This window comes from Nicotiana tomentosiformis, chromosome 8 (assembly GCF_000390325.3).
Source record: "Nicotiana tomentosiformis chromosome 8, ASM39032v3, whole genome shotgun sequence".
Classification (NCBI taxonomy): Eukaryota; Viridiplantae; Streptophyta; class Magnoliopsida; order Solanales; family Solanaceae; genus Nicotiana; species Nicotiana tomentosiformis.
The window spans coordinates 15,161,871-15,186,643 of NC_090819.1; the positions used below are offsets into that span (position 1 = coordinate 15,161,871).

At 37.0% G+C, this 24,773-nt stretch overlaps 1 protein-coding gene and 1 long non-coding RNA gene across 2 annotated transcripts; one reads left to right on the forward strand and one right to left on the reverse strand.

The window, feature by feature from the left end:
• Window positions 1-15,873: 15,873 nt before the first annotated feature.
• Window positions 15,874-16,266, forward strand: LOC138897101 (uncharacterized). The gene has a single exon (XM_070183057.1). It carries the CDS (start codon window positions 15,874-15,876, stop codon window positions 16,264-16,266), a length of 393 nt encoding a protein of 130 aa, XP_070039158.1.
• Window positions 16,267-17,682: 1,416 nt separating this feature from the next.
• On the reverse strand, window positions 17,683-18,930 carry LOC104089607 (uncharacterized). Its single transcript, XR_684780.4, has 2 exons — window positions 18,758-18,930; window positions 17,683-18,012 (listed from the first exon to the last, which is right to left on the reverse strand). It is a non-coding gene; the product is annotated as an uncharacterized lncRNA (long non-coding RNA).
• Window positions 18,931-24,773: the final 5,843 nt, after the last annotated feature.

Sequence of the window (24,773 nt, forward strand, 5' to 3'; positions counted from 1 at the left end):
ATGATGTGATGACCCAAAATGTCATATTTAAATTTAATAATTAATTTTTTGTTCTAAGACCTTGAAAAGCACTATTTATCATTCCTTGACTTGCGTGCGCAGTCCGTAAAATTTTTCAAAAAGTTTTTATGTGAAAAATGGATTAAAATGTGAATTAAAGCTGTAAAACTCAACTGAGTTGACTTTGGTCAATATTTTGAGTAAACAGACTCGAATCAGTATTTTGACAGTCCCGATAGGTCCGTATTGTGACTTAGGACTTGGGCGTATGCCCGCAATCAAATTCCGAGGTCCCTAGCCCGAGATATAGAATTTTGATAAAAAATTAAAAGTTTAAGTTCAAATAGTGATCGGATGTCGAATTATGTGCAAAAGACCACGGAATAGAATTTTGATGATTCCAATAGCTCTGTATGGTGATTTTGGACTTAGGAGCGTGATCGGAATTTTATTTGGAAGTCCGTATTGAAATTAGGCTTCAAATGGCTAAAATAGGAATTTAAGTTTGGAAGTTTGACCGGGGAGTTGACTTTTTGATATCGGGGTCGGAATCCAATTCCAAAGATTTTCATAGCTCCGTTATGTTATTTATGACTTGTGTGCAAAATTTGAGGTCAATCGGACTTGATTTGATAAGTTTCGACATCGAATGTAGAAGTTGGAAATTCTAAGTTTCATTAAGCTTGAATTGGACCATGATTCGTGATTTTAGCGTCGTTTTATATGATTTAAGGTTTCAAATAAGTTTGTATGATGTTTTAGGACTTTTTTGTATATTTGGTTGAGCTCCCGAGAGCCTCGGGTGAGCTTCGGATGGTTAACGGATCAAATATTGGACTTAAAAAGTTGCTGCAATTTTTCTCTTATGTTGGATTTTCTGGGCTGTGATCGAGCCCAGATATCGAGCCCAGGGTCGACGGCCAGGGTCGAAACTAGAGACGAGGCTCAGGATCGATGCCATGATCGAAGGCCCAGGCTCGATGCCATGATCGAGGCTATAATTGAAGGCCGAGGCTCGATGTCATGATCGAAGGCCCAGGCTCGATGCCATGATCGAGACCATGATCGAAGGACCAGGCTCGATGCCATAATCGAGGCCATGATCGAGGTCCAAGCTCGAGCTTGTAATCGAAGCCACGATCGAGGCCTAGGCTCGAGGGCCATGATCGAAACCACGATCAAGGCCCAGTTCCGAAGGCTGTCTGGGCAGATCTATAAAAGAGGGCATTCGTCCCATTCGCCATTTTTAACAAACTGGAGCTTGCGTAGAGGCGAATTTTGATAGATTTTTAAGGAAAGACATTGGGGTAAGTGATTCTAACTATGATTTGGTCTATATACACAAATATATTATTATTTTTACCATTTAATTAGTGTTTTGAGATTGAAATTTGGAAAAATTTTGAAATCTCATAGAAACGAATTTTTGAGATTTCGGTATCGATTCGGAGTCGGATATGAGTGAAACTGATATGGTTGAACTCGTAATTGAATGGGTTGCCAGATTTTGTAAGTTTTGCTGGATTCCGAGACGTGGGCCCCACATGCAAATTTTGAGTTAATTTTAGATTTTATTGAAAAATGTAGTATTTTCTTATGATATTGATTCCTTTAATTTTTGTTGACTTTATCGAATTAATTATGACTAGATTAGAGTCGATCGGAGTCAAAAAATCGAGGAAAAGGCATATTTCTTGATTAAATTGGAGCAAGTCGAGGTAAGTGACTTGTCTAACCTTGTGTGGGGGAAATTTCCCCTAGGATTGGTATTAATTGTAATGTGATGAAAATAGTGTACACGAGGTGATGAGTGTGTACACGGATTAAATGTGAAGGATTATATTTTTAAATTGTGTAGATCACTGTTGCATATTAATTAAATTATTAAATCTTGTTATATTCTCCATCATTAATTTGATTTATATACTTTAAATTTGCTTGGTTTTTTTCTTGCTAATTGTTTTACTTGTTTAGTTGGGACTTGGTTTCTTTTATTTTGTGCATTATTTGAAGGTTGATTTTCTTTAAAATAAATATTATTAACATGAAGTATTTGATATTTTAAATTTGGTATTGAAGCAACATATTAAATATTTTGAAATATTATTTTGCTGAATTATTTATTCCTTTATAATTTTTGTAAGATTTTCATACTCATTGTGATGGAGCTGTGAGGTCTTTATTATAGAAAAATATAATTGATGATTTATTCTGGCATGATCCGTGAGCTTTTTATTGTGGAAAATATTATTGTTGAATTATTTAGCAAAGTTAAATTATTTGAGCACTTGAGGTGCAAATTGTGATATATTTTGATATTGATACGCATGCGGTGGTAAAAGGTATGGGTATTGAAATGCATGTTGTAACGACTCAGCCGATCGTTTTGAGTATTATAACCCAGTTTCCCTATTTACTGCTCAATTTATGCTTTACATTTGTTATGTGACTTGCCGGGGGTAATTGGTTTGGGTTCGGTGAGATTTTTGAATGATTTGGAATACCTTGTTCAAAGGTTTCGAAATTTAGTTGAAAAGGTTGACCACATGTTGACGTATGTGTAGTGATCCGGAGAATTTTTGCTAAGAAAATTATGGTTTGGCAGAAAAACACGTTTCTGTGGTCCATTATGCGACCGCAGAAGTGAGGCAGAAGAAGGCCAGTTTGGATGAATTCTGCGGTCGACTATGCGACCGCAGAACAGGTATGCGGGCCGCATAGTGACCGCATACACAAGCAGATGTTTGCCAGTATTGGACACCGATTATGCAACCGATATGTGGTCCGCAGAACCTGTTCCGGAGCTTTATTTTTCTGATTTTATAAACCCGATCCCATTCTTATAAAACACTATTGGGGGTCATTTTGAAGGGTTTCATATGATATTTTAGAGAGAGAGGTGAGAGCATTTTAGAGAGAGAAAGTGAAGATTTAGTTATTTATCCATCAATTATTGTTCAAGGTTTGAAGAATTCACAAGGATCTTGCTAGGGCTTCAATGAGGTAAGAATTTCTTTTCTCAATTCTTCAATTTCGGGTTTGGAGTAAAAATGGGTGATTAATAGTATGATTCTTGGGTATAAGTGTATATATACCAATATGGTTGTGGAAAGATTGTTAAGTTCAAATGGGTAAGGATTGGGTTGAAAATTGTAGAAATCTTCATAGACTTTAATTGAAGATTTGAGGGTCGAGTTGGTGTCGGATTTTGGTAAAATTTGTATGGTTGGACTCGTGGTTGGATGGGCATTCATATTCTGTAACTTTTATCGGGTTCTGATATGTGGGCCCTACGGGCGATTTTTAACTTTAGATTTTATTGAAAATTAGTATTTTCTTATGGAATTAATTACAATAATTTGTATTGACTGAATCGAATTAATTATGGCTAGATACGAGGCTTTCAGAGACTAATTCTTGAGGCAAGGGCATAGCGAAATAAAGAATTTCACGGGTCGAGGTAAGTAACAGTTATAAATCTGGTCCTGAGGGTATAAAACCCCGGATTTTGGTAACATGTGATTATTTTGGAGGTGACGCACATGCTAGGTGATGGGCGCGTGGGCGTGCACAGAGGGGATTGTGACTTGGTCCGTCCCGGTAAACTATAAAGTTGAATAATTTGTTGTTAGCTATATGCTCTCTATGTGTTAATAAAATTTGACTGTAAATCATGTTAGAAATCATGCTTAGGCTATTTGATAGTACTGTTGGGACCCACAGAGGTCGCGTACTTGTTGTATTGCCTGCTAAATGCTATATGTACTCAGTCTCAATTTTTACTTGTATATTTTATCTCAGTCTCTGTTATTATTATTGATACATCATATCATTATTGTTTGGGATTATTTCATGATTATTGAGAGCCTGAGAGACTGGAGAGATTTATGACTGAGTGAGGCCGAGGGCCTGATTGTGAGATATTGAGTACTATAGCACGTGAGTTGTCCGTGCAGCACGTGAGTTGGCCGTGTAGATCCTTATATTATACTATAGCACGTGAGTTATCCGTGCAGCATGTGAGTTGGCCATGCAGATACTTATATTGTCCGTGCAGCACGTGAGTTGGCCGTGCGGAGCCAGATATTTATATTATGGCACGTGATTTGTTCGTGCATCATGTGAGTTATCCGTGCAGATTATAGTGCTTGGGATGTAGGAGCCCCTCTAGAGTATGTACACCCCTAGTGAGCGCGGGTACCCATTGAGTGTGAGTGCTGAAGGCTGGGAGCCCAGGGAGTGATTATTGTCCTGAGAGGCTGTGCTTGCTTTTCATTTGTTGTTGCACTTGGTTGCTATCTGTCATTATTGTAAAATTTTCTGAAAGATTTTATATCCGGATTACCTGAACTTGAACTGTGTAAAACTGATTTGGCTTAAACTTTTGGAATTGAAAGCATGCCTACTCTCTGTTGGAATTACTGAAAATGAACTGTAACTGTGTAGCTCGTCATTATCTTCGGTTCCTTATTTATTATCGTTACTTGCTGAGTTGGTTGTACTCATACTACACCCTGCACTTCGTGTGCAGATCCAGGTGTTCCCGAGCATAACGAGTGTTGATTTTCTCGCACGGTTGATTTTTCGGAGATTCAGAGGTAGCTGTCATGTTTCGCAGACCTTGTCTCTCTTTCCCTATCTCCTTGTTTACTGTATTTGGTCTTAGACTATTATAGACCTTATTTCTAGACTTGTATTCATATTAGATGCTCATGTACTCCGTGACACAGATTTTGGGAGTGTTTGTATCAGAAATTGTGAGTCCTTTTATTAAACTCAAATTATTATGTTTTTCAAACTTTAAGAAATTATAGTTTATTGAGATTGTCCGCTTGACTAGTATCGAGACAGGCGTCATCGCGACAGGTTAGGATTCTGGATCGTGATACATGTGGTGAGATAAGGGTGGCTTGATACGCGTGGCTAGTAGGGGAATTACTAGAAGTTATGCGGTGTGATAAGGATGGCTAAATCGCGGGATTCTATTTCGGAAAAAATATTTTCTTTAAAATAAATTGTGAAAGCTCCCGCGGTGATATTAGGAAATAAGATATTGTGAATGTATTTATGATTTGGGACTACGAGGCGGTACCTCGGGAGTGCCCTTGTTGATATTGATTTATGGCCGCAGTTGCCTTGATTTATTGTTGTGATTTTATTAAATTGAAAGGAAATTTTGATTTGTGTCCACAAGATATTATTTGCCATTATTTGGTATAAATAAATGGTGACATGATACTTGATTCATTTTCATTATCATTTTATTTTATTATATTGTGAAACATTTTACCATGCCATTTATTATTTTTCAGTAGGGCCTGACCTTACCTCGTTACTACTCTACTGAGGTTAGGCTTGACACTTACTGGGTACCGTTGTGGTGTACTCATACTATGCTTCTGAACATCTTTTTGTACAGATCCAAGTACTTCTTACCAGCCCCGACTTCAGTGAGTTACCTGTGCACGGAGACTTCGAGGTATATCTGCCAGCGTCCGCTGACTCCGAAGTCCCCTTCTACCATTATTATGTTGCTTTCTTACTTTTCTTTAAACTTTGATATATAGAGACATTGAGGATAAATTCTTAGAAGATTGTGACTTATTTCTACCGGGTTTTGGGAGTTGAAATTGTTTGATTTGTAGTTTATGTATTTCAAATATTTATTATTATTCCGCATTGATAGGATTACCTAGTCTTAGAGAATAGTTGCCATCACGACATCCTACTGAAGGAATTTGGATTCGTGACAAGTTGGTATCAGAGCTCTAGGTTCATAGATGTTATGAGTCACAAGCGGGTTTAGTAGAGGCTTGCGGATCGGTACGGAGACATCTGTACTTATCTTCGAGAGGCTATGGAATTGTTAGGAAAACATTCACTTCTTTGATTCCTTATCGTGTGCAATTGTTGAATTCAAAGTTCTAAACCATTATCTTTCTGTTCTCTCACAGATGGTGAGGACACGCACAACTAGATCCGATGATCAAACACCCGTGCCCCCTATTAGAGCCGCAAGAGGCCGGGGTCAGGGCAGAGGCCGAGGAAGACCACGTGGTGCAGCCAGAGCACCTGCACGAGCTGCTGCAGCAGAGCCACCAGTAGCTCCAGTTGGAGAGCAGACACCTGAGATGCCTGTTACTACTCCTACACTTCAGGAGACTCTTGCCCAGTTTTTAGCATGTTTGGCACTCTAGTTCATGAAGGCTTAATTCCACTTGCTCTTGCCACATCTCAGGCCGGGGAGGAGCACAGACTCCCGCCGCCCGTACACCAGAGCCACAGGACCAAGTTGACCATGCCTAGAGGTTATACCAGTGCAACTAGTTGTCCCAGTTTGGCCTGAGATTAGGGCAACAATTTCAGAGGGGGAGCAGCTCATGCTCGAGAGGTACAAGAAGTATCACCCTCCCACTTTCAGCGGTTTTGCTTCAGAGGATGCTCAAGATTTTCTGGAGGAATGTCACTATATCATTCGTACTATGGGTATTGTGGATTCTAGTGAGGTTTCTTTCACGACATTCCAGTTTAGAGGAGCAGCCTACCAATGGTGGAAGACATATGAGTTGGATAGTCCGACTGAGGCAGCTTCATTCACTTGGACTCAATTTTCAGATATGTTCTTAAGGGAGTATGTTCCTCAAAGTCTTAGAAATGCTTGGCGCACAGAGTTTGAGCAGTTGCACCAAGGTTCTATGACCGTGTCAGAGTATGTGGTCCGATTCAGTGATTTGGCTAGGCATGCACCAGCCTTAGTTGCTACTATTCAAGAGCGGGTTCGCAGATTTATTGAGGATCTCCACCCTAGTATCAGATAAAGTATGGCCCGAGAGTTAGATATGGACATCACATACTAACTGGTGGTGTCAATTGCTAGGAGATTGGAAGGTATGCGGACTCGGGAGAGGTAAGAGAGGGAAGCAAAGAGACCCCGGGATTCTGGCACATATAATAATTCTCGTGACCCAGTTGCAGCCCGTCATGGTAGAGGTTATGTGAGCCGTCCTATTCATTCAGCACTTCCATCTTCCAATGGTGTTTCGGCTACTCCCAGACCTCAGGTTCCATATTATGCACCGCCAGTGTCTACTGTACCTCTTGTACGGGGTGCTTTCATCGGACAGTCTAGTCGATCAGGCCCAAGCCAGTCCCAGCAGCCACGTCCCCCGAGGGTTTGTTTTGAGTGTGGTGACACTCGTCATATTATGAGAGATTGCCCCAGATTTAGGAGGGGTGCACCTCCACAGATTTCTCAGGCCCCACCTATTCCACAGGGCCCTTAGGCTTCTCAGGCCATAATTACTGCACCAGTTGCCACTCCACCTGCACAGCCAGCTAGAGGTGGAGGTCGGGCAGGTAGAGGTCGCCCTAGAGGGGGAGGCCAGGCCAGATATTATGCCCTTTCTGCTAGGACAAATGTCGTTGCATCCGATTATATTATCACATGTATTATTCTGGTCTGTCATAGAGATCCATCAGTTTTATTTGATCCAGGCTCCACCTATTCTTATGTGTCTATCTTATTTTGTCCCGTATTTGGGTGTATCACGTGATTCTTTGAGTTCTTATGTTTATGTGTCTACACCCGTGGGTGAATCTATTATTGTGGACTACGTGTATCCATCATGTTTAATTGTTATTAGTGGTTTTGAGACCAGATCTGATTTATTATTGCTCAATATGGTGGATTTCAATATTATTCTGGGCATTGACTGTTGTCGCCCTATCATGCCATTCTTGATTGTTACGCCAAGACGGTGATGTTGGCTATGCTAGGTCTACTGCGGCTAGAGTGGAGAGGTACCTCGGATTATGTTCCTAGCAGGGTTGTTTCATTTCTTAAAGCTCAACGAATGGTTGAGAAGGGGTGTGATGCGTATTTGGCCTATGTGAGAGATTTTAGTATTGATACTCCTACCGTGGAGTCAGTTCCTATAGTAAGGATTTTCCTAATGCATTTCCAGCGGACCTCCCGGGTATGCCACCTGATAGGGATATTGATTTTGGTATTTATTTGTTATCCGGCACTCCGCCCATTTCTATTCCACCATATCATATGGCCCCAGCAGAGTTGAAAGAATTAAAAGAACAATTATAGGAATTGTTGGATAAGGGCTTCATTCGGCCTAGTGTATCGCCTTGGGGTGCTCCTGTCTTATTTGTAAAGAAGAAGGATGGTTCTATATAGATGTGAATTGATTACCGCCAGCTGAACAAGGTTACAGTGAAGAACAGGTATCTATTTCCACGTATTGATGACCTATTTAATCCGCTTCAAGGTACCAGAGTGTTCTCTAAGATCGACTTGCATTCAGGCTATCATCAGTTGAAGATTCGGGAGCCATATATCCCAAAGACTGCTTTGAGGACTCGGTACGGTCATTACGAGTTCCTTATGATGTCTTTTGGGCTGACCAATGCCCCAGCAGCATTTATGCACTTAATGAATAGTGTATTTTAGCCCTACCTTGATTCTTTTGTCATTGTGTTTATTGACGACATTCTAGTGTATTCCCGGAGTCAGGAACATCATGAACAACACCTGAGGACTGCGCTTCAGACTTTAAGAGAAAATAAGTTATATGCAAAAATTTTAAAGTGTGAATTCTGGCTTGATTCAGTGGGATTTTTGGGCCATATAGTTTCGTGCGAGGGGATCAAGGTAGATCTGAAGAAGATTAAAGCAATGCAGAGTTGGTCCAGACCGTCCTCAGTAATGGAAATCCAGAGTTTCCTTGGTTTGGCAGGGTATTATCGTTGATTTGTAAAGGGTTCCTCTTTTATTGTTGCATCTATGACCAAATTGACCCAGAAGGGTGCTCCATTCATGTGGACCGAGAAATATGAGGAGAGCTTCCAAAATCTCAAGACAGCTTTGACTACAGCCCCAATATTTGTATTACCTACAGGTTCAGGGTCTTATACTGTGTATTGTGACGCGTCACGTATTGGTCTCGGCGTAGTGTTGATGCAAGACAGTAGGGTGATTTCCTACGTGTCCAGATAGTTAAAGGTACATGAGAAAAATTATCCGGTCCATGACCTTTAAGTAGCAGCTATTGTTCATGCCTTGAAGATTTGGCGGCATTACTTATACGGTGTTCATTGTGAGGTCTACACCGATCACCAGAGTCTACAACATCTGTTTAAACAGAAGGAACTTAATTTTCGGCAGCGTAGATGGTTGGAGTTGCTTAAGTATTAGGATATCACCATTCTCTATCATCCCGAGAAGGCCAATGTAGTGGCCGATACCTTGAGTCGTAAGGCGGAGAGTTTGGGCAGCTTAGCATATTTACCGGTAGCAGAGAGGCCTTTAGCCTTGGAGGTTCAGTCCTTGGCCAACCAGTTTGTCAGGTTGGATATTTCCGAGTCGAGCCGAGTTTTGGCTTGTATGGTTTCTCAGTCTTCTCTTTATGATCGGATCAGAGAGCGTCAGTACGATGACCCCCATCTACTTGTCCTTAAGGATACAATTCAGCACATTGATGCCAAGGAAGTCACTATTGGAGATGGCGGTGTATTACGGATGCAGGGCAGGCTATGTATGCCTAATATAGATGGTTTGCATGAGTTGATTCTCCAAGAGGCTCACAGTCCTTGGTACTACATTCATTCGGGTGCTGTGAAGATGTATCAGGACTTGAGACATCACTATTGGTGGAGGCAGATGAAGAAAGACAGTGGACTATGTAGCTCGGTGTCTAAATTGCCAACAAATGAAATATGAGCATCAATGACCGGGTGGATTGCTTCAGAAGTTGGAAATTCCATAATTGAAATGGGAGCGGATCACTATGGATTTCGTTGTTGGACTCCCATGGACTCAGAGGAAATTCGATGTAGTTTGGGTGATTGTTGATAGATTGACCACGTAAGCTCATTTCATTCCTGTGATTACTACTTGCTCTTCAGAGAAGCTGGCTCAGGTATATATTCGCGATATTGTCAGACTTCACAGTGTACCGGTATCTATCATCTCTGACCGGGGTACACAGTTTACCTCACGGTTTTGGAGGGCTGTACACCGAGAGTTGGGGACTCGTGTGGAATTATGTACATCATTTCATCCTCAGTCGGACGGATAGTCCGAACGCACTATTTAGATACTTGAGGATATGCTCTGTGCGTGTGTGATAAATTTTGGGGGTGCTTGGGATCAGTTTTTACCACTTGCGGTGTTTGCTTACAATAACAGTTACCAATCAAGCATTCAGATGGCTCCGTATAAGGCCTTGTATTGTAGGTGGTGCCGGTCTCCAGTGGGTTGGTTCAAACCGGGCAAGGCTAGGCTATTGGGTACAGACTTGGTTCAGGATGCCCTGTAAAATGTTAAGTTGATTCAGGATCGACTTCGTACATCCCAATCTAGACAGAAGAGTTATGCGGATCGGAAGGTTCGTGATGTTGCATTCATGGTTGATGAGCGGGTCCTGCTCCGGGTTTCGCCTATGAAGGGAGTGATGAGGTTCAGGAAGAAGGGCAACTTGAGCCCTAGGTATATTGGACCTTTTGAGATTCTTGAGAGAGTTGGAGAGGTGGCTTACAAACTTGCACTACCACCTAGTCTCTCTGCAATTCATCCGGTATTTCATGTTTCTATGCTTCGGTAATATCACAGCGATCCGTCTCATGTGTTAGACTTCAGTTCAGTTCGGTTGGACAAGGATCTATCTTATGTTGAGGAACCAGTGGCTATTTTAGATAAGCAGGTTAGAAAGCTGAGGTCAACGAACATTGCTTCAGTAAAGGTTCAGTGGAGGCAACTTGGGAGACCGAACATGATATGTGCAACTGTTATCCACACTTATTCACCAGCTCAGGTACTTTTTTGAACTCCGTTCGAGGACGAACGTTTGTTTTAGACGTGGAGAATGTGATGACCCAAAATGTCATCTTTAAATTTAATAATTAATTATGTGTTCTAAGATCTCGAAAAATACTATTTATCATTCCTTGAATTGCGTGCGCAGTCCGTAAAATTTTCCAGAAAGTTTTTATGTGAAAAATGGATTAAATGTAAATTAGAGCTTTAAAACTCAACTAAGATGACTTTGGTCAACATTTTGAGCAAACGGAATCGGATCAGTATTTTGACAGTTCCGGTAGGTCCGTATCGTGATTTGGGACTTGGGGGTATGCCCGGAGTCAAATTCCGAGGTCCCTAGCCCGAGAAATAGAATTTTGATATAAAATTAAAAGTTTAAGTTCAAATAGTGATCGGATGTCAAATTATGTGCAAACGACCCCGGAATAGAATTTTGATGATTCCAACAGCTCTGTATGGTTATTTTAGACTTAGGAGCATGATCGAAATTTTATTTGGAAATCCGTAGTGAAATTAGACTTGAAATGGATAAAATAGGAATTTAAGTTTGGAAGTTTGACCGGGGAGTTGACTTTTTGATATCGGGGTCGAAATCCAGCTCCAAAACTTTTCATAGCTCCGTTATATTATTTATGACTTGTGTGCAAAATTTGAGGTCAATCGGACTTGATTTGATAGGTTTCGACATCGAATGTAGAAGTTGGAAATTTTAAGTTTCATTAAGCTTGAATTGGAGCATGATTCGTGATTTTAGCATCGTTTTATGTGATTTAAGGTATCAAATAAGTTCGTATGATGTTTTAGGACTTGTTGGTATAATTGGTTGAGGTCCTGAGGGCCTCAGGTGAGTTTCGGATGGTTAACGGATTGAAAATTGGACTTAAAAAGCTGCTGCAACTTTTCTCTTCTTCTGGATATTCTGGGTTGTGATCGAGCCTAGATATTGAGCCCGGGGTCGACGGCCAGGGTCGAAGCCAGAGACGAGGCTCAGGATCAATGCCATGATCGAGGCTATGATTGAAGGCTCAGACTCGATGCCATGATCGAGGCCATGATCGAAGGATGAGGCTCGATGCCATAATCGAGGCCATGACCGAGGTCCAAGCTCGAGCCTGTGATCGAAGCCACGATCGAGGCCTAGGCTCGAGGGCCATGATCGAAGCCACAATCGAGGCCCAGTTCCGAAGGCTGCCTGGGTAGATCTATAATAGAGGGCATTCGTCCCATTCGCCATTTTTAACAAACTGGAGCTTGTACATAAATATTTGATAGATTTTCAAGGAAATACATTGGGGTAAGTGATTCTAACTCGGATTTGGTCTATATACACAAATATATCATTATTTTCACCATTTAATTAGTGTTTTGAGATTGAAATTTGGAAAAAATTTGAAATCTCATAGAAACGAATTTTCGACATTTCGGTATCGATTCGGAGTCGGATTTGAGTAAAACTGGTATGGTTGGACTCGTAATTGAATGGATTATCGGATTTTGTGTGTTTCGCCGGATTCCGAGACGCATGTTTTGAGTTAATTTCGAATGTTATTGAAAAATATAGTATTTTCTTATGAAATGGATTCCTTTAATTTTTGTTGACTATATCGAATTAATTATGACTAGATTCGAGTCGATCGGAGTCAGAAAATCGAGGAAAAGGCATATTACTTGATTAAATTGGAGCAAGTCGAAGTAAGTGACTTCTCTAACCTTGTGTGGGGAAAACTTCCCCTAGGATTGATATTAATTATAATGTGGTGAAAGTCATGTACGCGAGGTGACGAGTGTGTACACGGGTTAAATGTGAAGGATTGTGTTTTAAAATTGTGTAGATCACTGTTGTATATTAATTAAATTATTAAATCTTGTTATATTCTCCATCATTGATTTGATTTATATACTTTAAATTTGCTTGGCCTTTTTTCTGCTAATTATTTTACCTGTTTAGGTGGAACTTGATTTCTTTTATTCTGTGCATTATTTGAAAGTTGATTTTCTTTAAAATAAATATTATTAATATGAAGTATTTGACATTTTAAATTTGGTATTGAAACAACATATTAAAGATTTTGAAATATTATTTTGCTGAATTATTTATTCCTGAATATATTTTTTAAGATTTTTGTACTCATTGTGATGGAGCCGTGAGCTCTTTATTGTGAAAAATATTATTGATATTTTATTTTGGCATGAGCCGTGAGCTCTTTATTGTGAAAAATATTGTTGTTGAATTATTTTGGCAAGTTAAATTATTTGAGCACTTAAGGTGCAAATTGTGATATATTGTGATATTGATACGCATGTGGTGGTATAAGGTCTGGGTATTGAAATGCATGCGGTGAGATAAGGGTGGCTTGATACGCGTGGCTAGTAGGAGGAACTGCTAGAAGTCATGTGGTGTGATAAGGATGGCTAAAACGCGGGATGCTATTTCAGAAAAAGTATTTTCTTTAAAATAAATTGTGAAGGCTCCCGCGGTGAGATAAGGAAATGAGATATTGTGAATCTATTTATGATTTGGGACTACGAGGCGGTACCTCGGGAGTGCCCTTGTTGATATTGATTTATGACCGCAGTTGCCTTGATTTATTGTTGTGATTTTATTAAAATTGAAAGGAAATTTTATTTTGTTTCCACAAGATATTATTTGCCATTATTTTATGTAATTAAATGGTGAAATGCTACTTGATTCATTTCCATTGTCATTTTATTTTATTATATTGTGAAACATTTTACCATGCCATTTATTATTTTTCAGTAGGGCCTGACCTGACCTCGTCACTACTTTACCGAGGTTAGGCTTGGCACTTACTGGGTACCGCTGTGGTGTACTCATACTACGGTTATGCACATATTTTTGTGCATATCCAGCTACTCCTTACCAGCCCCGACTTTAGTGAGTTACCTGTGCACGGAGACTTCGAGGTATATCTGCCAGCGTCTGCAGACTCCGAAGTCCCCTTCTATCATTATTATGTTACTTCCTTATTTTTCTTTAGACCTTGATATATAGAGACATTGAGGATAAATTCTTAGAAGCTTGTGACTTATTTTTACCGGATTTTGGGAGTTGAAATTGTTTGAATTGTAGTTTATTTATTTCAGATATTTATTATTATTCCGCATTGATAGGTTTACCTAGTCTTAGAGACTAGGTGTCATCACGACATCCTACGGAGGGAATTTGGGGTTGTGACAAATATTATGGCATTTGTTTTTCTTCACTAACTATCTATATTCTCTTTGAAATTTTCTTTAGTTTAGTTATCAATTACTAGCACTACATTAGGAATTAAATTTTATTTTTTTTACTTTCAAAATTTTAAGTAGTTTATGACCCACTCTTCTACAAAAGAGTTGGCTAATTACGATTCTGAAATTGAAAGATCTCTTCGATTGCGCAGGAAAGGACAAGCATTATCTTCTCAAAGCATAACTTGTGACAGAATGGAGCACCAACTAGAAGATGATAACAATCCACTGGAGATTCCACCACCAGTTCATGTAGAGGAGCAGTTTGATGAAGTAGCGCCAAGGCCAGCAAACAGAATCCTTAGGGATTATGTTAGACCTGATCGCTTCAACTGTGAATCTAGTGTCAGGAAGCCCCCGTTGGCAGCCAACAACTTTGAAATCAAGACCGGCTTGATTCAAACAATTCAACAATCTTGTATCTTCACTGGTGATACAGGTGAAGATCCACATAGGTATTTAATTGATTTTCTAGAACTTGTGAAAACTGCTAAGTATAATGGAGTACCTGCTGAAGCTATCAAGTTAAGGCTCTTTTCTTTTTCTTTAAAAGGAGATGCCAAGACTTGGTTGTAAAGTTTGCCTCAAGGGTCCATTACGACATGGGACCAGATGATTCAGAAGTATTTAAATAAATATCTTTCCACTGCTAAAACCACAAAGTTAAGACAAGACATATCTAATTTCTTGCAGACTGACACTGAGTCAGTTTATCAATCTTGGAAAATATTAAAAGCAATGTTAAGAAAATTCCCACACCATGACATTTCTGAACATATGTAATTGTACATTTTCTATCACGGGTTAAATCTCTCTGCTAGAAATGTGATAGATGCACCTGTAGGAGGTTCTGTAATGGGAAAAACCACAGAGGAAGCATTGCAATTGTTGAATGAAATTTTTGAGAACGCTATCCAATGGCCATCCGAGTGTGTAATCATTAAAAAGGCTGCTACGGTAAATCAGGTTGATGTCTTGAATACACTAACGCGGCAGATTGTTTCTTTGGCACAAAAGTTTGAATCTTTTTAGGTGAATACACAACAATCAAACCAATTTGAGGCTTGTGACATCTGTGGAGGAACCCACCAGAACCATGAATGTCAAGCAACCAATCAAACGGATGAATAGGTTAATGTCATCGGTCAAGCCATATCCTTTTGGGGGTCCAATGGCACAAAAGCATCCAGTATTTCAGTGGAGTAACCCAAATGGTGCAGAAAACTCTCAAAGCTTCCAGAAACAACAGGTGCAAGGCCCGTCGGGATACCAGAATCAAAATCATGGGCAACCGAATTACAGACCTTATCAGCAAGCAGGACCATTTCAACAAGCAGGGTCATACCAGCAGAGGCCCCAACAAGCTCATCCAAGTCTTTATGACCTTTTGTACAAGTATATTAAGGTCACTGATAAAAAGATGGAAAGCCAAAATTCATCCCTAAAAAATCTGAAAATTCAATTAAGCCAATTGGCGGCTCTTGTGTCATAAAAGCATCACTTTATGTTCAGGTAAGGAACTTGATGAACCTTATGCAGACAGACAAGAAATGAACCAGACAGAACAACATGTAGACAAAGGTAAAAATATTGAAAAACCATCTGAACCATCAAAAGAGAAAGAAATAAAGAATAAGAAAGAAACAATTTCTAAAAAAATGACTGCCCCACCTGTGATAATTCCTTTTCCACAAAAAATGAAACAAGAAAAACTTGATGGTCAATTTGCAAAGTTTTTGAAAATCTTAAAATAGATTCATATTAATATTCCTTTCGCTTATGCTTTGTTGCAAATGCCTTCATATGCTAAATTTTTAAAAGAAATTTTGTCAAGCAAAAGAAAATTGGAAGAAGTTTCTGTGGTAATGCTTACAGAAAAATGCAGTGCTATACTTCAAAATAATCTGCCACAAAAACTTGGTGATGCTGGCAGTTTTACCATTCCATGCACTTTGGGAGGAGTATATTTTGAAAAAGCACTTTGTGATTCTGGAGCTTCAATAAATTTGATGCCATTTTCTATCTTTAGAGAATTGGATCTTGGTGAAACGAAGGACATAGGTGTTTTACTTCAGTTTGCAGATCAAAGCACTAAGAAACCTAAGGGAATAATTAAAAATGTGCTTGTAAGAGTATATAAGTTTGTGTTCCTTGTAGATTTCTTGCTACAGGAAGAGCAATCATAGATGTTGTGATTTTATTTTTTTAACGAAAATTATTTAGAAGGAGCAAATGAAAAGTTTTGATTGGCACGATGTGCATATTACTTGTGATTCAGAACCGAGGACGAGATCCTCACCTTTTTAATATAAACTGATATGTTTAAACCGGGCTACGAGCTGTGGTGGAAGTTATACGAGATCCTTGTGAGGAAAAATTCTTGTGTTTAAGTTCTCCCTTGTGAATTTTAATTTGTACTATAGTACTAATAGGGAGTCATGCCTGTTAGGCTTATTTGAAAATTCTATATGAAATTCTCTGTGCATACTTGCCAATTTTGTGTTGTTATTATTGAGTTTTAACCTACGAGGTAGATTTTCGCCCAGGTGACGTTAAATGTGACTCATTAATTCGGGTAAATAATTATGAGGTCGTCATGCCTCGTATCTCGTTATCAGTATTGTGAAGGTTTAAAATGAGATTTTTGTTAACATGAAGTTAATTGACGATTTTGTAATTGATTATGAACAACTATTAAGACAAGATTGACCTAGAAGGGTGCTCCGTTCATATGGGCCGAGGAGTGTGAGGAGACCTTCCAAAAGCTCAAGACATCTTTGACTACAACCCCAATGTTGGTATTACCTACAGGTTCAGGGTCTTATATTGTGTATTGTGATGCGTCGCGTTTTGACCTCGGCGCAGTGTTGATGCAAGACGGTAGGGTGATTGCCTACGCGTCCAGATAGTTAAAGGTGCATGAGAAGAATTATCTTGTACACAACCTTGAGTTAGCAGCTATTGTTCACGCCTTAAAGATTTGGCAGCATTATTTGTACGGTGTCCACTGCGAGGTCTACACCGATCACCGAAGTCTACAACATCTGTTTAAACAGAAGGATCTTAATTTGCGGCAGCGGAGATGGTTGGAATTGCTTAAGGATTATGATATTACCATTCTCTATCATCTTGGGAAGGCCAATGTAGTGCACTACAATATTATGCATTTACAGCTACAAAATATATTGTAGCTGAATATGAAAAATTCTGTAGCTAAACACTTTAGCCACAATATTTTTTTCCGTAGCAAGAAGTAGCGTAACTAAAAGTTAGCTACAAACTTTATATGGTTCGTGGCTAAGGACTAATATTTATTGCTACGAATTTTTTTGGTATTGTAGCAATATTAACAGAACTTTTTTGCCACAAAATATATACCTATAGCAAAAACTCTTATTCTTTTGCCACGACAAATAAACTCTGTAGCAGTCTCTATGTTGTAGCCACAAGGTGTTTTATCGTGGCAATTGTTCTTTTATTTAGCTACGAGTTCAAAAATTTATAGCTATAATTGAAGTATTTGCCACAAACTTTTTGGTATGTAACTAAGAATTCATTCTTTTTGCCATAAAATATATAGAATTAACATTTGCTACGGAAAGTGAAAAAATTAACCATCAATTATATAAATGTGTAGCCCCGAATTCTAAATTTCTATTGCTATAATTGAAGAATTTGCTTCAAAATAATTGGTCACAAGAATTTTATCCTGCGGCTAAAATTTCAAATATTTTAGATTCCAAAATAGATACATATAAGAATTGTTACAATGTAGCTAAGAACACGATACGCAAGTCTTCTACAACACCATCTTGCTTGAGACACAAAGTAGCATCGTCTTCTCCTTTCTCTCTTCCCTAAGTAGCACCGACTTAACTGCACCTTAGCTTTAGTCTTAACTTGTCATTGCTGCTCTAACTTCACAAATCTGCCTGTCAACGATAAAGTATTTTAACACATCAAAGCAAAAAATAACTGATCATATATGCAAGAGGTAGCCACTACATTGCTTCAAAAATTAATGAAGCAAAAGACATATTGCTTGCAAAGACTAAGAAGGCGGTACTGCAATTTAATTAACCTTAACCGAGTCGCATTAGTGCTTTCTAAGTTACAAATCACTTTGTAATTGGAGGCGAATCATGCTATCTGGCACTAGACTAAAATTTTAACTGAAATGGATTAATTATTTTTGGCCAAAAGATGTATTTTAGTCGGAGAAGGCAACATTTGACAATTGTATGAGTTCACTGAATATTTAACAGGTACAATTGAGTTTCAACTTCAATACAAAGATGCAAGTTCGATTAGTAAAAATATTAATAGAATATCAATAAGACAAGAAATATTTCTTGATAATTCTTTTACAAGAATTTTTAACAGATAACAAAATAGAAAAGTACAAAGCAACAAAAGAATTAAAAAAACCTGTAGACTTTTTAAACTTCTTAAAGGATCTTCATCCCAATTTTCTAATGTTGCTTTGCTGTTACAGTCCATGAACTATGGCTCCTCCCAAAATTACCACTTTAAAATCTTCAAATTTTCACTCACTATATATCAAAAATAGGGCAGAATATTAAATTGCTGAATAATTCGCAAAATTAAAACCAAAAATTCATGTCAAGTAGGTATGAGAAAACTCACAAACCGTAAAATATAGAGATACGAGCTTACCTCTTCTGCTCAAGAATAGAGAAGTTATGGGGTTCTCTCTCACTCTTCTTCTCTGTCGTTCTCGCATTTTTTAGTCTAACCATGGTTGAAGAAAGAATTGGGAAAGTGGGGATGGGATTGGCGGCCGAAGAGATCAGAATGTAGTTTAGGTTTTGGTGATTTTGCTTTGGGCCAATTGCAATTGCTGTTTGTCATTCTTTTACTTGTTGTTATATATTCTCCGTTTCAATTTATGTGAACATATTTCTTTTTTAATCCGTGCCAAAAAAATTTTATCTTTATGCATTAATTTATAGCCATACAAAATATATGTACCTCATTTTACACCACAAATTTAAAAGTCTTCTTAAATTCTGTGTCAATTCACATAAATTGAAATGAAGGGAGTACTTATGTAATATATAAAATTTGCTTTCTTTTATTTTTTAATTAATACATCTTAATTCAGTAAATGCAAAGAAATGTAAGTGCTAACAATTATAAGTAAGAACACTACCTACGAAAATACAAAAAGAATAAATATATAATTTATGTCAAGTAACAAAGAAAAATAACTATTTGCATAAAATAAAGATATTCTAACTTAAGTTTTTCTTTAAAGTTTCTTTCATCCTATATGATATTGTTAGTAGTTTGTTATATACTCCTATTTTTATTATATTAGATTCGTATTTTAGTGTTTAATTAGATTTATAAAAAAGATTATGCTTATTCAAATTGAATATAATTAGTGATCAATGTAAATAATTACAAGCACAAAGTTACTGTATAATTACATTTTTTAAAATTATATTAGAAAATCACAAGTACTACTTAGTTTGATATGAATTATTATATACTAATTAATTATTTATAAACTCATTTATCAAGCAATATTAAATTCTCAAATTTTTGAAAGACAAGATCCTCTTTCTGTATACGAATTATATTAAATTCTTAATTCTTTGATTCAGTAATATAAATAATTTATTGTACAATGTAGTTAGTACAAGATTATAGTTGTTTAAATTTGATATAATTTGTCATGCACATAATTGTGGGATATAATTCCATTTTTTTTAATTATAATTGAAACTTATACCGTCAGACTTCTTTGTAATAACATCCTTATACAACAACCACTCACTATAAAAGTCAAGTTTTTCTCATATCCGATTTTTATGTTATGTTATAATATGTATCCTCTATAACGATGTTTCACTATAGCAACAAAAAAAATATTGGAACAAAAGAGGTCGTTATAGAGAGGTTTGAGTGTACGTAAGACTTATTTAATAATAATTATAATATAATCAATTTTTCTATGGACTTGGATGTCAACCACATTATATGAAACTCTTAATTCTTAGTGTAACTATATATAGTAAAATTAAATACTTATATCCCCTATATTATGAAAATCCTAAGTTTACACTTCCTCTAAGGTATATCCATAACTAAATGTATATTAAAATATACTTATTAAAAAAATTAAATTTTTAAATAAAAAGTTCTACGTATTATTTTTATAAAATTTAATAGAGAAGATAAATATTATTGTTGAAAATTTTTATTCACGCGTTTGATTAAATATAAATTGCTTAATAAGATATGCAACTATTAGTGAAAACTTTCTTAAATTTTAAACATGCAAGTTATCTGTATTTTTAATTAAATATAAAATTCTTATTACATATGAATAACTCAATTTTATTTTAGTTTGTTTATTTATTGAACCGCTGAAAAATTATCTTAAGTTTGTTGTATGCTATTTTATTTGTGTATGATTTTCATTATATGAGAGGCTTACATATTTTTAGAAGAAAAAAAAAGAATAGTTTCATTATAGTTAAAGACTTTTGGACGATAAAACTATTTTGTCAAATATATAACAATTCTGGTTATCTAATTAAGTATTTTGGGTTCATTTCATGTTTAAGAGTTAAGAAAGATGCATATTTCATAAAATATTTATTATCCTTTTTAATCAACTGCATGAATAAATATTTTCAACAAAAATGTTTACCCTCTTTTTAAAATTTTATAAAAATAAGTATATGAATAATGCTATAATTGTAATTTATTATTTAACAGTTTTATTTTAATAACGTAGTTATACATTTACCTCATAGAGGTGTAAGTGTATGATTTTTAAAATATAGGGGAAGTAAGTTTAATTTTAAAATAAAATAAATGTATCTAAAAATTGATTGATATTGCAATGATTAAACCTAAAAATTAAAATGAATAATAAAGTTAGCGATAGAAGTTTCATTTATAGATCTTCTGCTATATGTTAGTACAAAAACTAGCAACAATTTTTCGTCGCAAACCTGTCGCTATTTTACTATACTTTTTTTAGTTTAATTTTTATTCTATTTAAATTATATTTTAAGATTGAAGATATTTTTCATTTTAATCTTTTTTATTTAGAAGTTAATTAATTCTTCAAGTTATATACATTGTTGTTTTTCCAAATTTCTATATGAAATTATTTTTAGACTAACTCTTGTCATGACTTTCATAGTCGAAGTAAAAGAATTCTTCTACAAATTGTTTTGCAGCTAATTTATTATAGTTAACATATTATTACTTTAATGATAACCTCAAATGTATGACAATATATATAGTTATGGTCAATTATGAAAGGTAATTGTCTACTATTCATTTTGTCATGACAAATAATTGGAACTATTAAGCTAACTATTTGTATCGTTTTTTTTTAACTTGAAGCAAAAACATCAATTAACTACAAGATTGTGTTTTAACTGATTTAATATGACTAAAATGTTATTATTGCTACACGAAGCTTAGAGTCGTTGCAAAAACTTATGAATAGCTATAAAATTTCACCACAACAATAAATATGTGGCTATATTATTTATGACAAATAATTATAGTTATTAAGCCGATTATTGGCACGATTTATTTAAAAATTGAAGCAAAATTGTTTGCTCAACTACAACATTTTAATTTAAATAATTTATTGTGACAAAAAAATTTATTTTGCTACAGTAAGTTTCAGCATATGACAAAAACTATTGATTAGCTATTAAAGTTTATCATTCTATATTATTTTGTCATGACAAATAAGCGTAGCTATTAAGACAACTATTGCCACAATATTTTATAACTTGAAGCAAAAATATTTATTTAGCTACAATAATTTGTTTCAAAAAATTTATTGTGGCTAAAAGTATACTATTGCTACAGTAACATTTAAACCATGGCAAAACTTATGATTAGCTATGAAATTTTACTATAGCAATAAGTTTGTAGCTGTTTAGGTAGTTATTGCCACGAAAATTAGTAATTATAGGAAAAATAATGAATTAGCTTTGTAAATTTAGTTTTGTGGCTAAGAAATTTTAAGAATTTATAGATAGCCGCGAAATTCTAATTTTTGTGACTATTGTTAAGTAATAGCTATGAAATTTAGATTTGTAGCTTAGCTTTCGTAGCTACAAATACATTTTGTTGTAGTGGTGGCTGATGCCTTGAGTCATAAGGCGGAGAGTTTGGGCAGCTTAGCATATTTACCGGTAGCAGAGAGGCCTTTAGCCTTAGATGGTCAGGCCTTGGCCAACCAGTTTGTTAGACTGGATATTTTCGAGTCTAAACGAGTTTTGGCTTGTGTGGTTTCTCAGTCTTCTCTGTATGATTGTATCAGGGAACGTTAGTATGATGACCCTCATCTACTTGTCCTTAAGGACACAGTTCAGCACGGCGATACCAAGGAAGTCGCTATTGGAGATGAAGATGTATTACGGATGCAGAGCAGGCTATGTGTGCCAAATGTAGATGGTTTGCGCGACTTGATTTTTCAGGAGGCTCACAGCCCGCGGTACTATATTCATTCGGGTGCTGTGAAGATGTATCAGGACTTGAGACATCACTATTGGTGGAGGAAGATGAAGAAAGACATAGTGAAATATGTAGCTCGGTGTCTAAATTACCAACAAATGAAATGTGAGCATCAGCGACCGGGTGGATTGCTTCAGAAGTTGCAAATTCCATAATGAAAATGGGAGCGGATCACTATGGATTTCGTTGTTAGACTCCCACGAACTCGGAGGAAATTCAATGCAGTTTGGGTGATTGTGGATAGATTGACCAAGTCAGCTCATTTTATTCCTCTGAATACTACTTACTCTTCAGAGAAGCTGGCTCAGGTATATATTCGCGAGATTGTCACACTTCACGGTGTACCGATATCTATCATCTCTGGCCGGGGTACACAGTTTACCTCACAATTTTGGAGGATTGTACATTGAGAGTTGGGTACTCGTGTGGAGTTGAGTACAACATTTCACTCTCAGACGGACGGACAGTCCGAATGCACTATTCAGATACTGGAGGATATGCTTCGTGCGTGTGTGATAGATTTTTTTAGGGGGGGGGGAGGGGTGCTAGGGATCAGTTCTTACCACTTGCGGAGTTTGCTTACAACAACAGTTGCCAGTCAAGCATTTAGATGGCTCCGTATAAGGCCTTGTATGGTAGGCGGTGCCGGTCTCCAGTGGGTTGGTTCGAACCGGGCGGGGCTAGACTATTGGGTACAGACTTGGTTCAGGATGCCTCGGAAAAGGTTAATTTGATTCAGGATTGACTTTGTACAACCCAATTTAGACAGAAGAGTTATGCGAATAATAGGGTTAGTGATGTTGCATTCATGGTTGGTGAGAGGGTATTGCTCCGGGTTTCGCATATGAAGGGTGTGATGAGATTCTAGAAGAAGGGCAAGTTGAGCCCTAGGTATATTGGGCCTTTTGAGATTCTTGAGAGAGTTGGAGAGGTGGCTTACAAACTTGCACTACCACCTAGTCTCTCTGCGGTTCATCTGGTATTCCATGTTTCCATACTTCGAAAATATCACAGCGATCCATCTCATGTGTTAGACTTCAGTTCGGTTCAGTTGGACAATGATCTATATTATGTTGAGGAACAAGTGGCTATTTTGGATTGGCAGGTTCAAAAGCTGAGGTCAAAGAACATTGCTCCCGTGAAGGTTCAGTGGAGGGGTCATCCGGTCGAAGAGGCGACTTGGGAGACCGAGCATGATATGCGCAACTGTTATCTACACTTATTCACTAGCTTAGGTACTTTTTCTAACTTCGTTCGAGGACGAACGTTTGTTTTAGAGGTGGAGAATGTGATGACCCAAAATATCATCTTTAAATTTAATAATTAATTCTGTGTTCTAAGACCTTGAAAAGCACTATTTATCATTACTCGACTTGCGTGCACAGTCCGTAAAATTTTTCGGAAAGTTTTTATGCGAAAAATGAATTAAAATGTGAATTAGAACTTTAAAACTCAACTGAATTGATTTTGGTCAACATTTTCAGCAAACAGACTCAGATCAGTATTTTGACAGTTCCGGTAGGTCCGTTTCATGATTTGGGACTTAGGCGTATGCCCGGAATAAAATTCCGAGGTCCCTAGCACGAGATATGAAATTTTGATAAAAAATTAAAAAATTAAAATTTAAATAGTGACCGGATGTCGAATAATGTGCAAATAACCCTAGAATATAATTTTGATGATTCCAACAGCTCCGTATGGTGATTTTGGACTTAGGAGCGTGATCGAAATTTTATTTGGAAGTCCGTAGTAGAATTGGACTTGAAATGCGAAAGTTAAATTTTTGAAAAGTTTGACCGGAGGGTTGACTTTTTGATATCGAGGTCGGAATCTGATTCTGTAAATTTTAATAGCTTCGTTATATCATTTATGACTTGTGTGCAAAATTTAAAGTCATTCCGGATTGATTTGATGTATTTTGGCACAAGATATAGAATTTGAAAGTTCAAAGTTCATAGATTTTTATTTGAGGTGTGACTCGTCGTTTTGATATTGTTTGATATGATTTGAGGCCTCTAGTAGGTCCGTGTTATGTTATGAAACTTGTTGGTATGTTCGGACGGGGTCCCGAGGGCCTCGGGTGAGTTTCGGATGCTTAACGGATCGAATTTGGATTTGGAGGAGGAGCTGAAGCAGCTGGGCTGCTGGTGTGATCGCACCTGCGCGTAAAGGG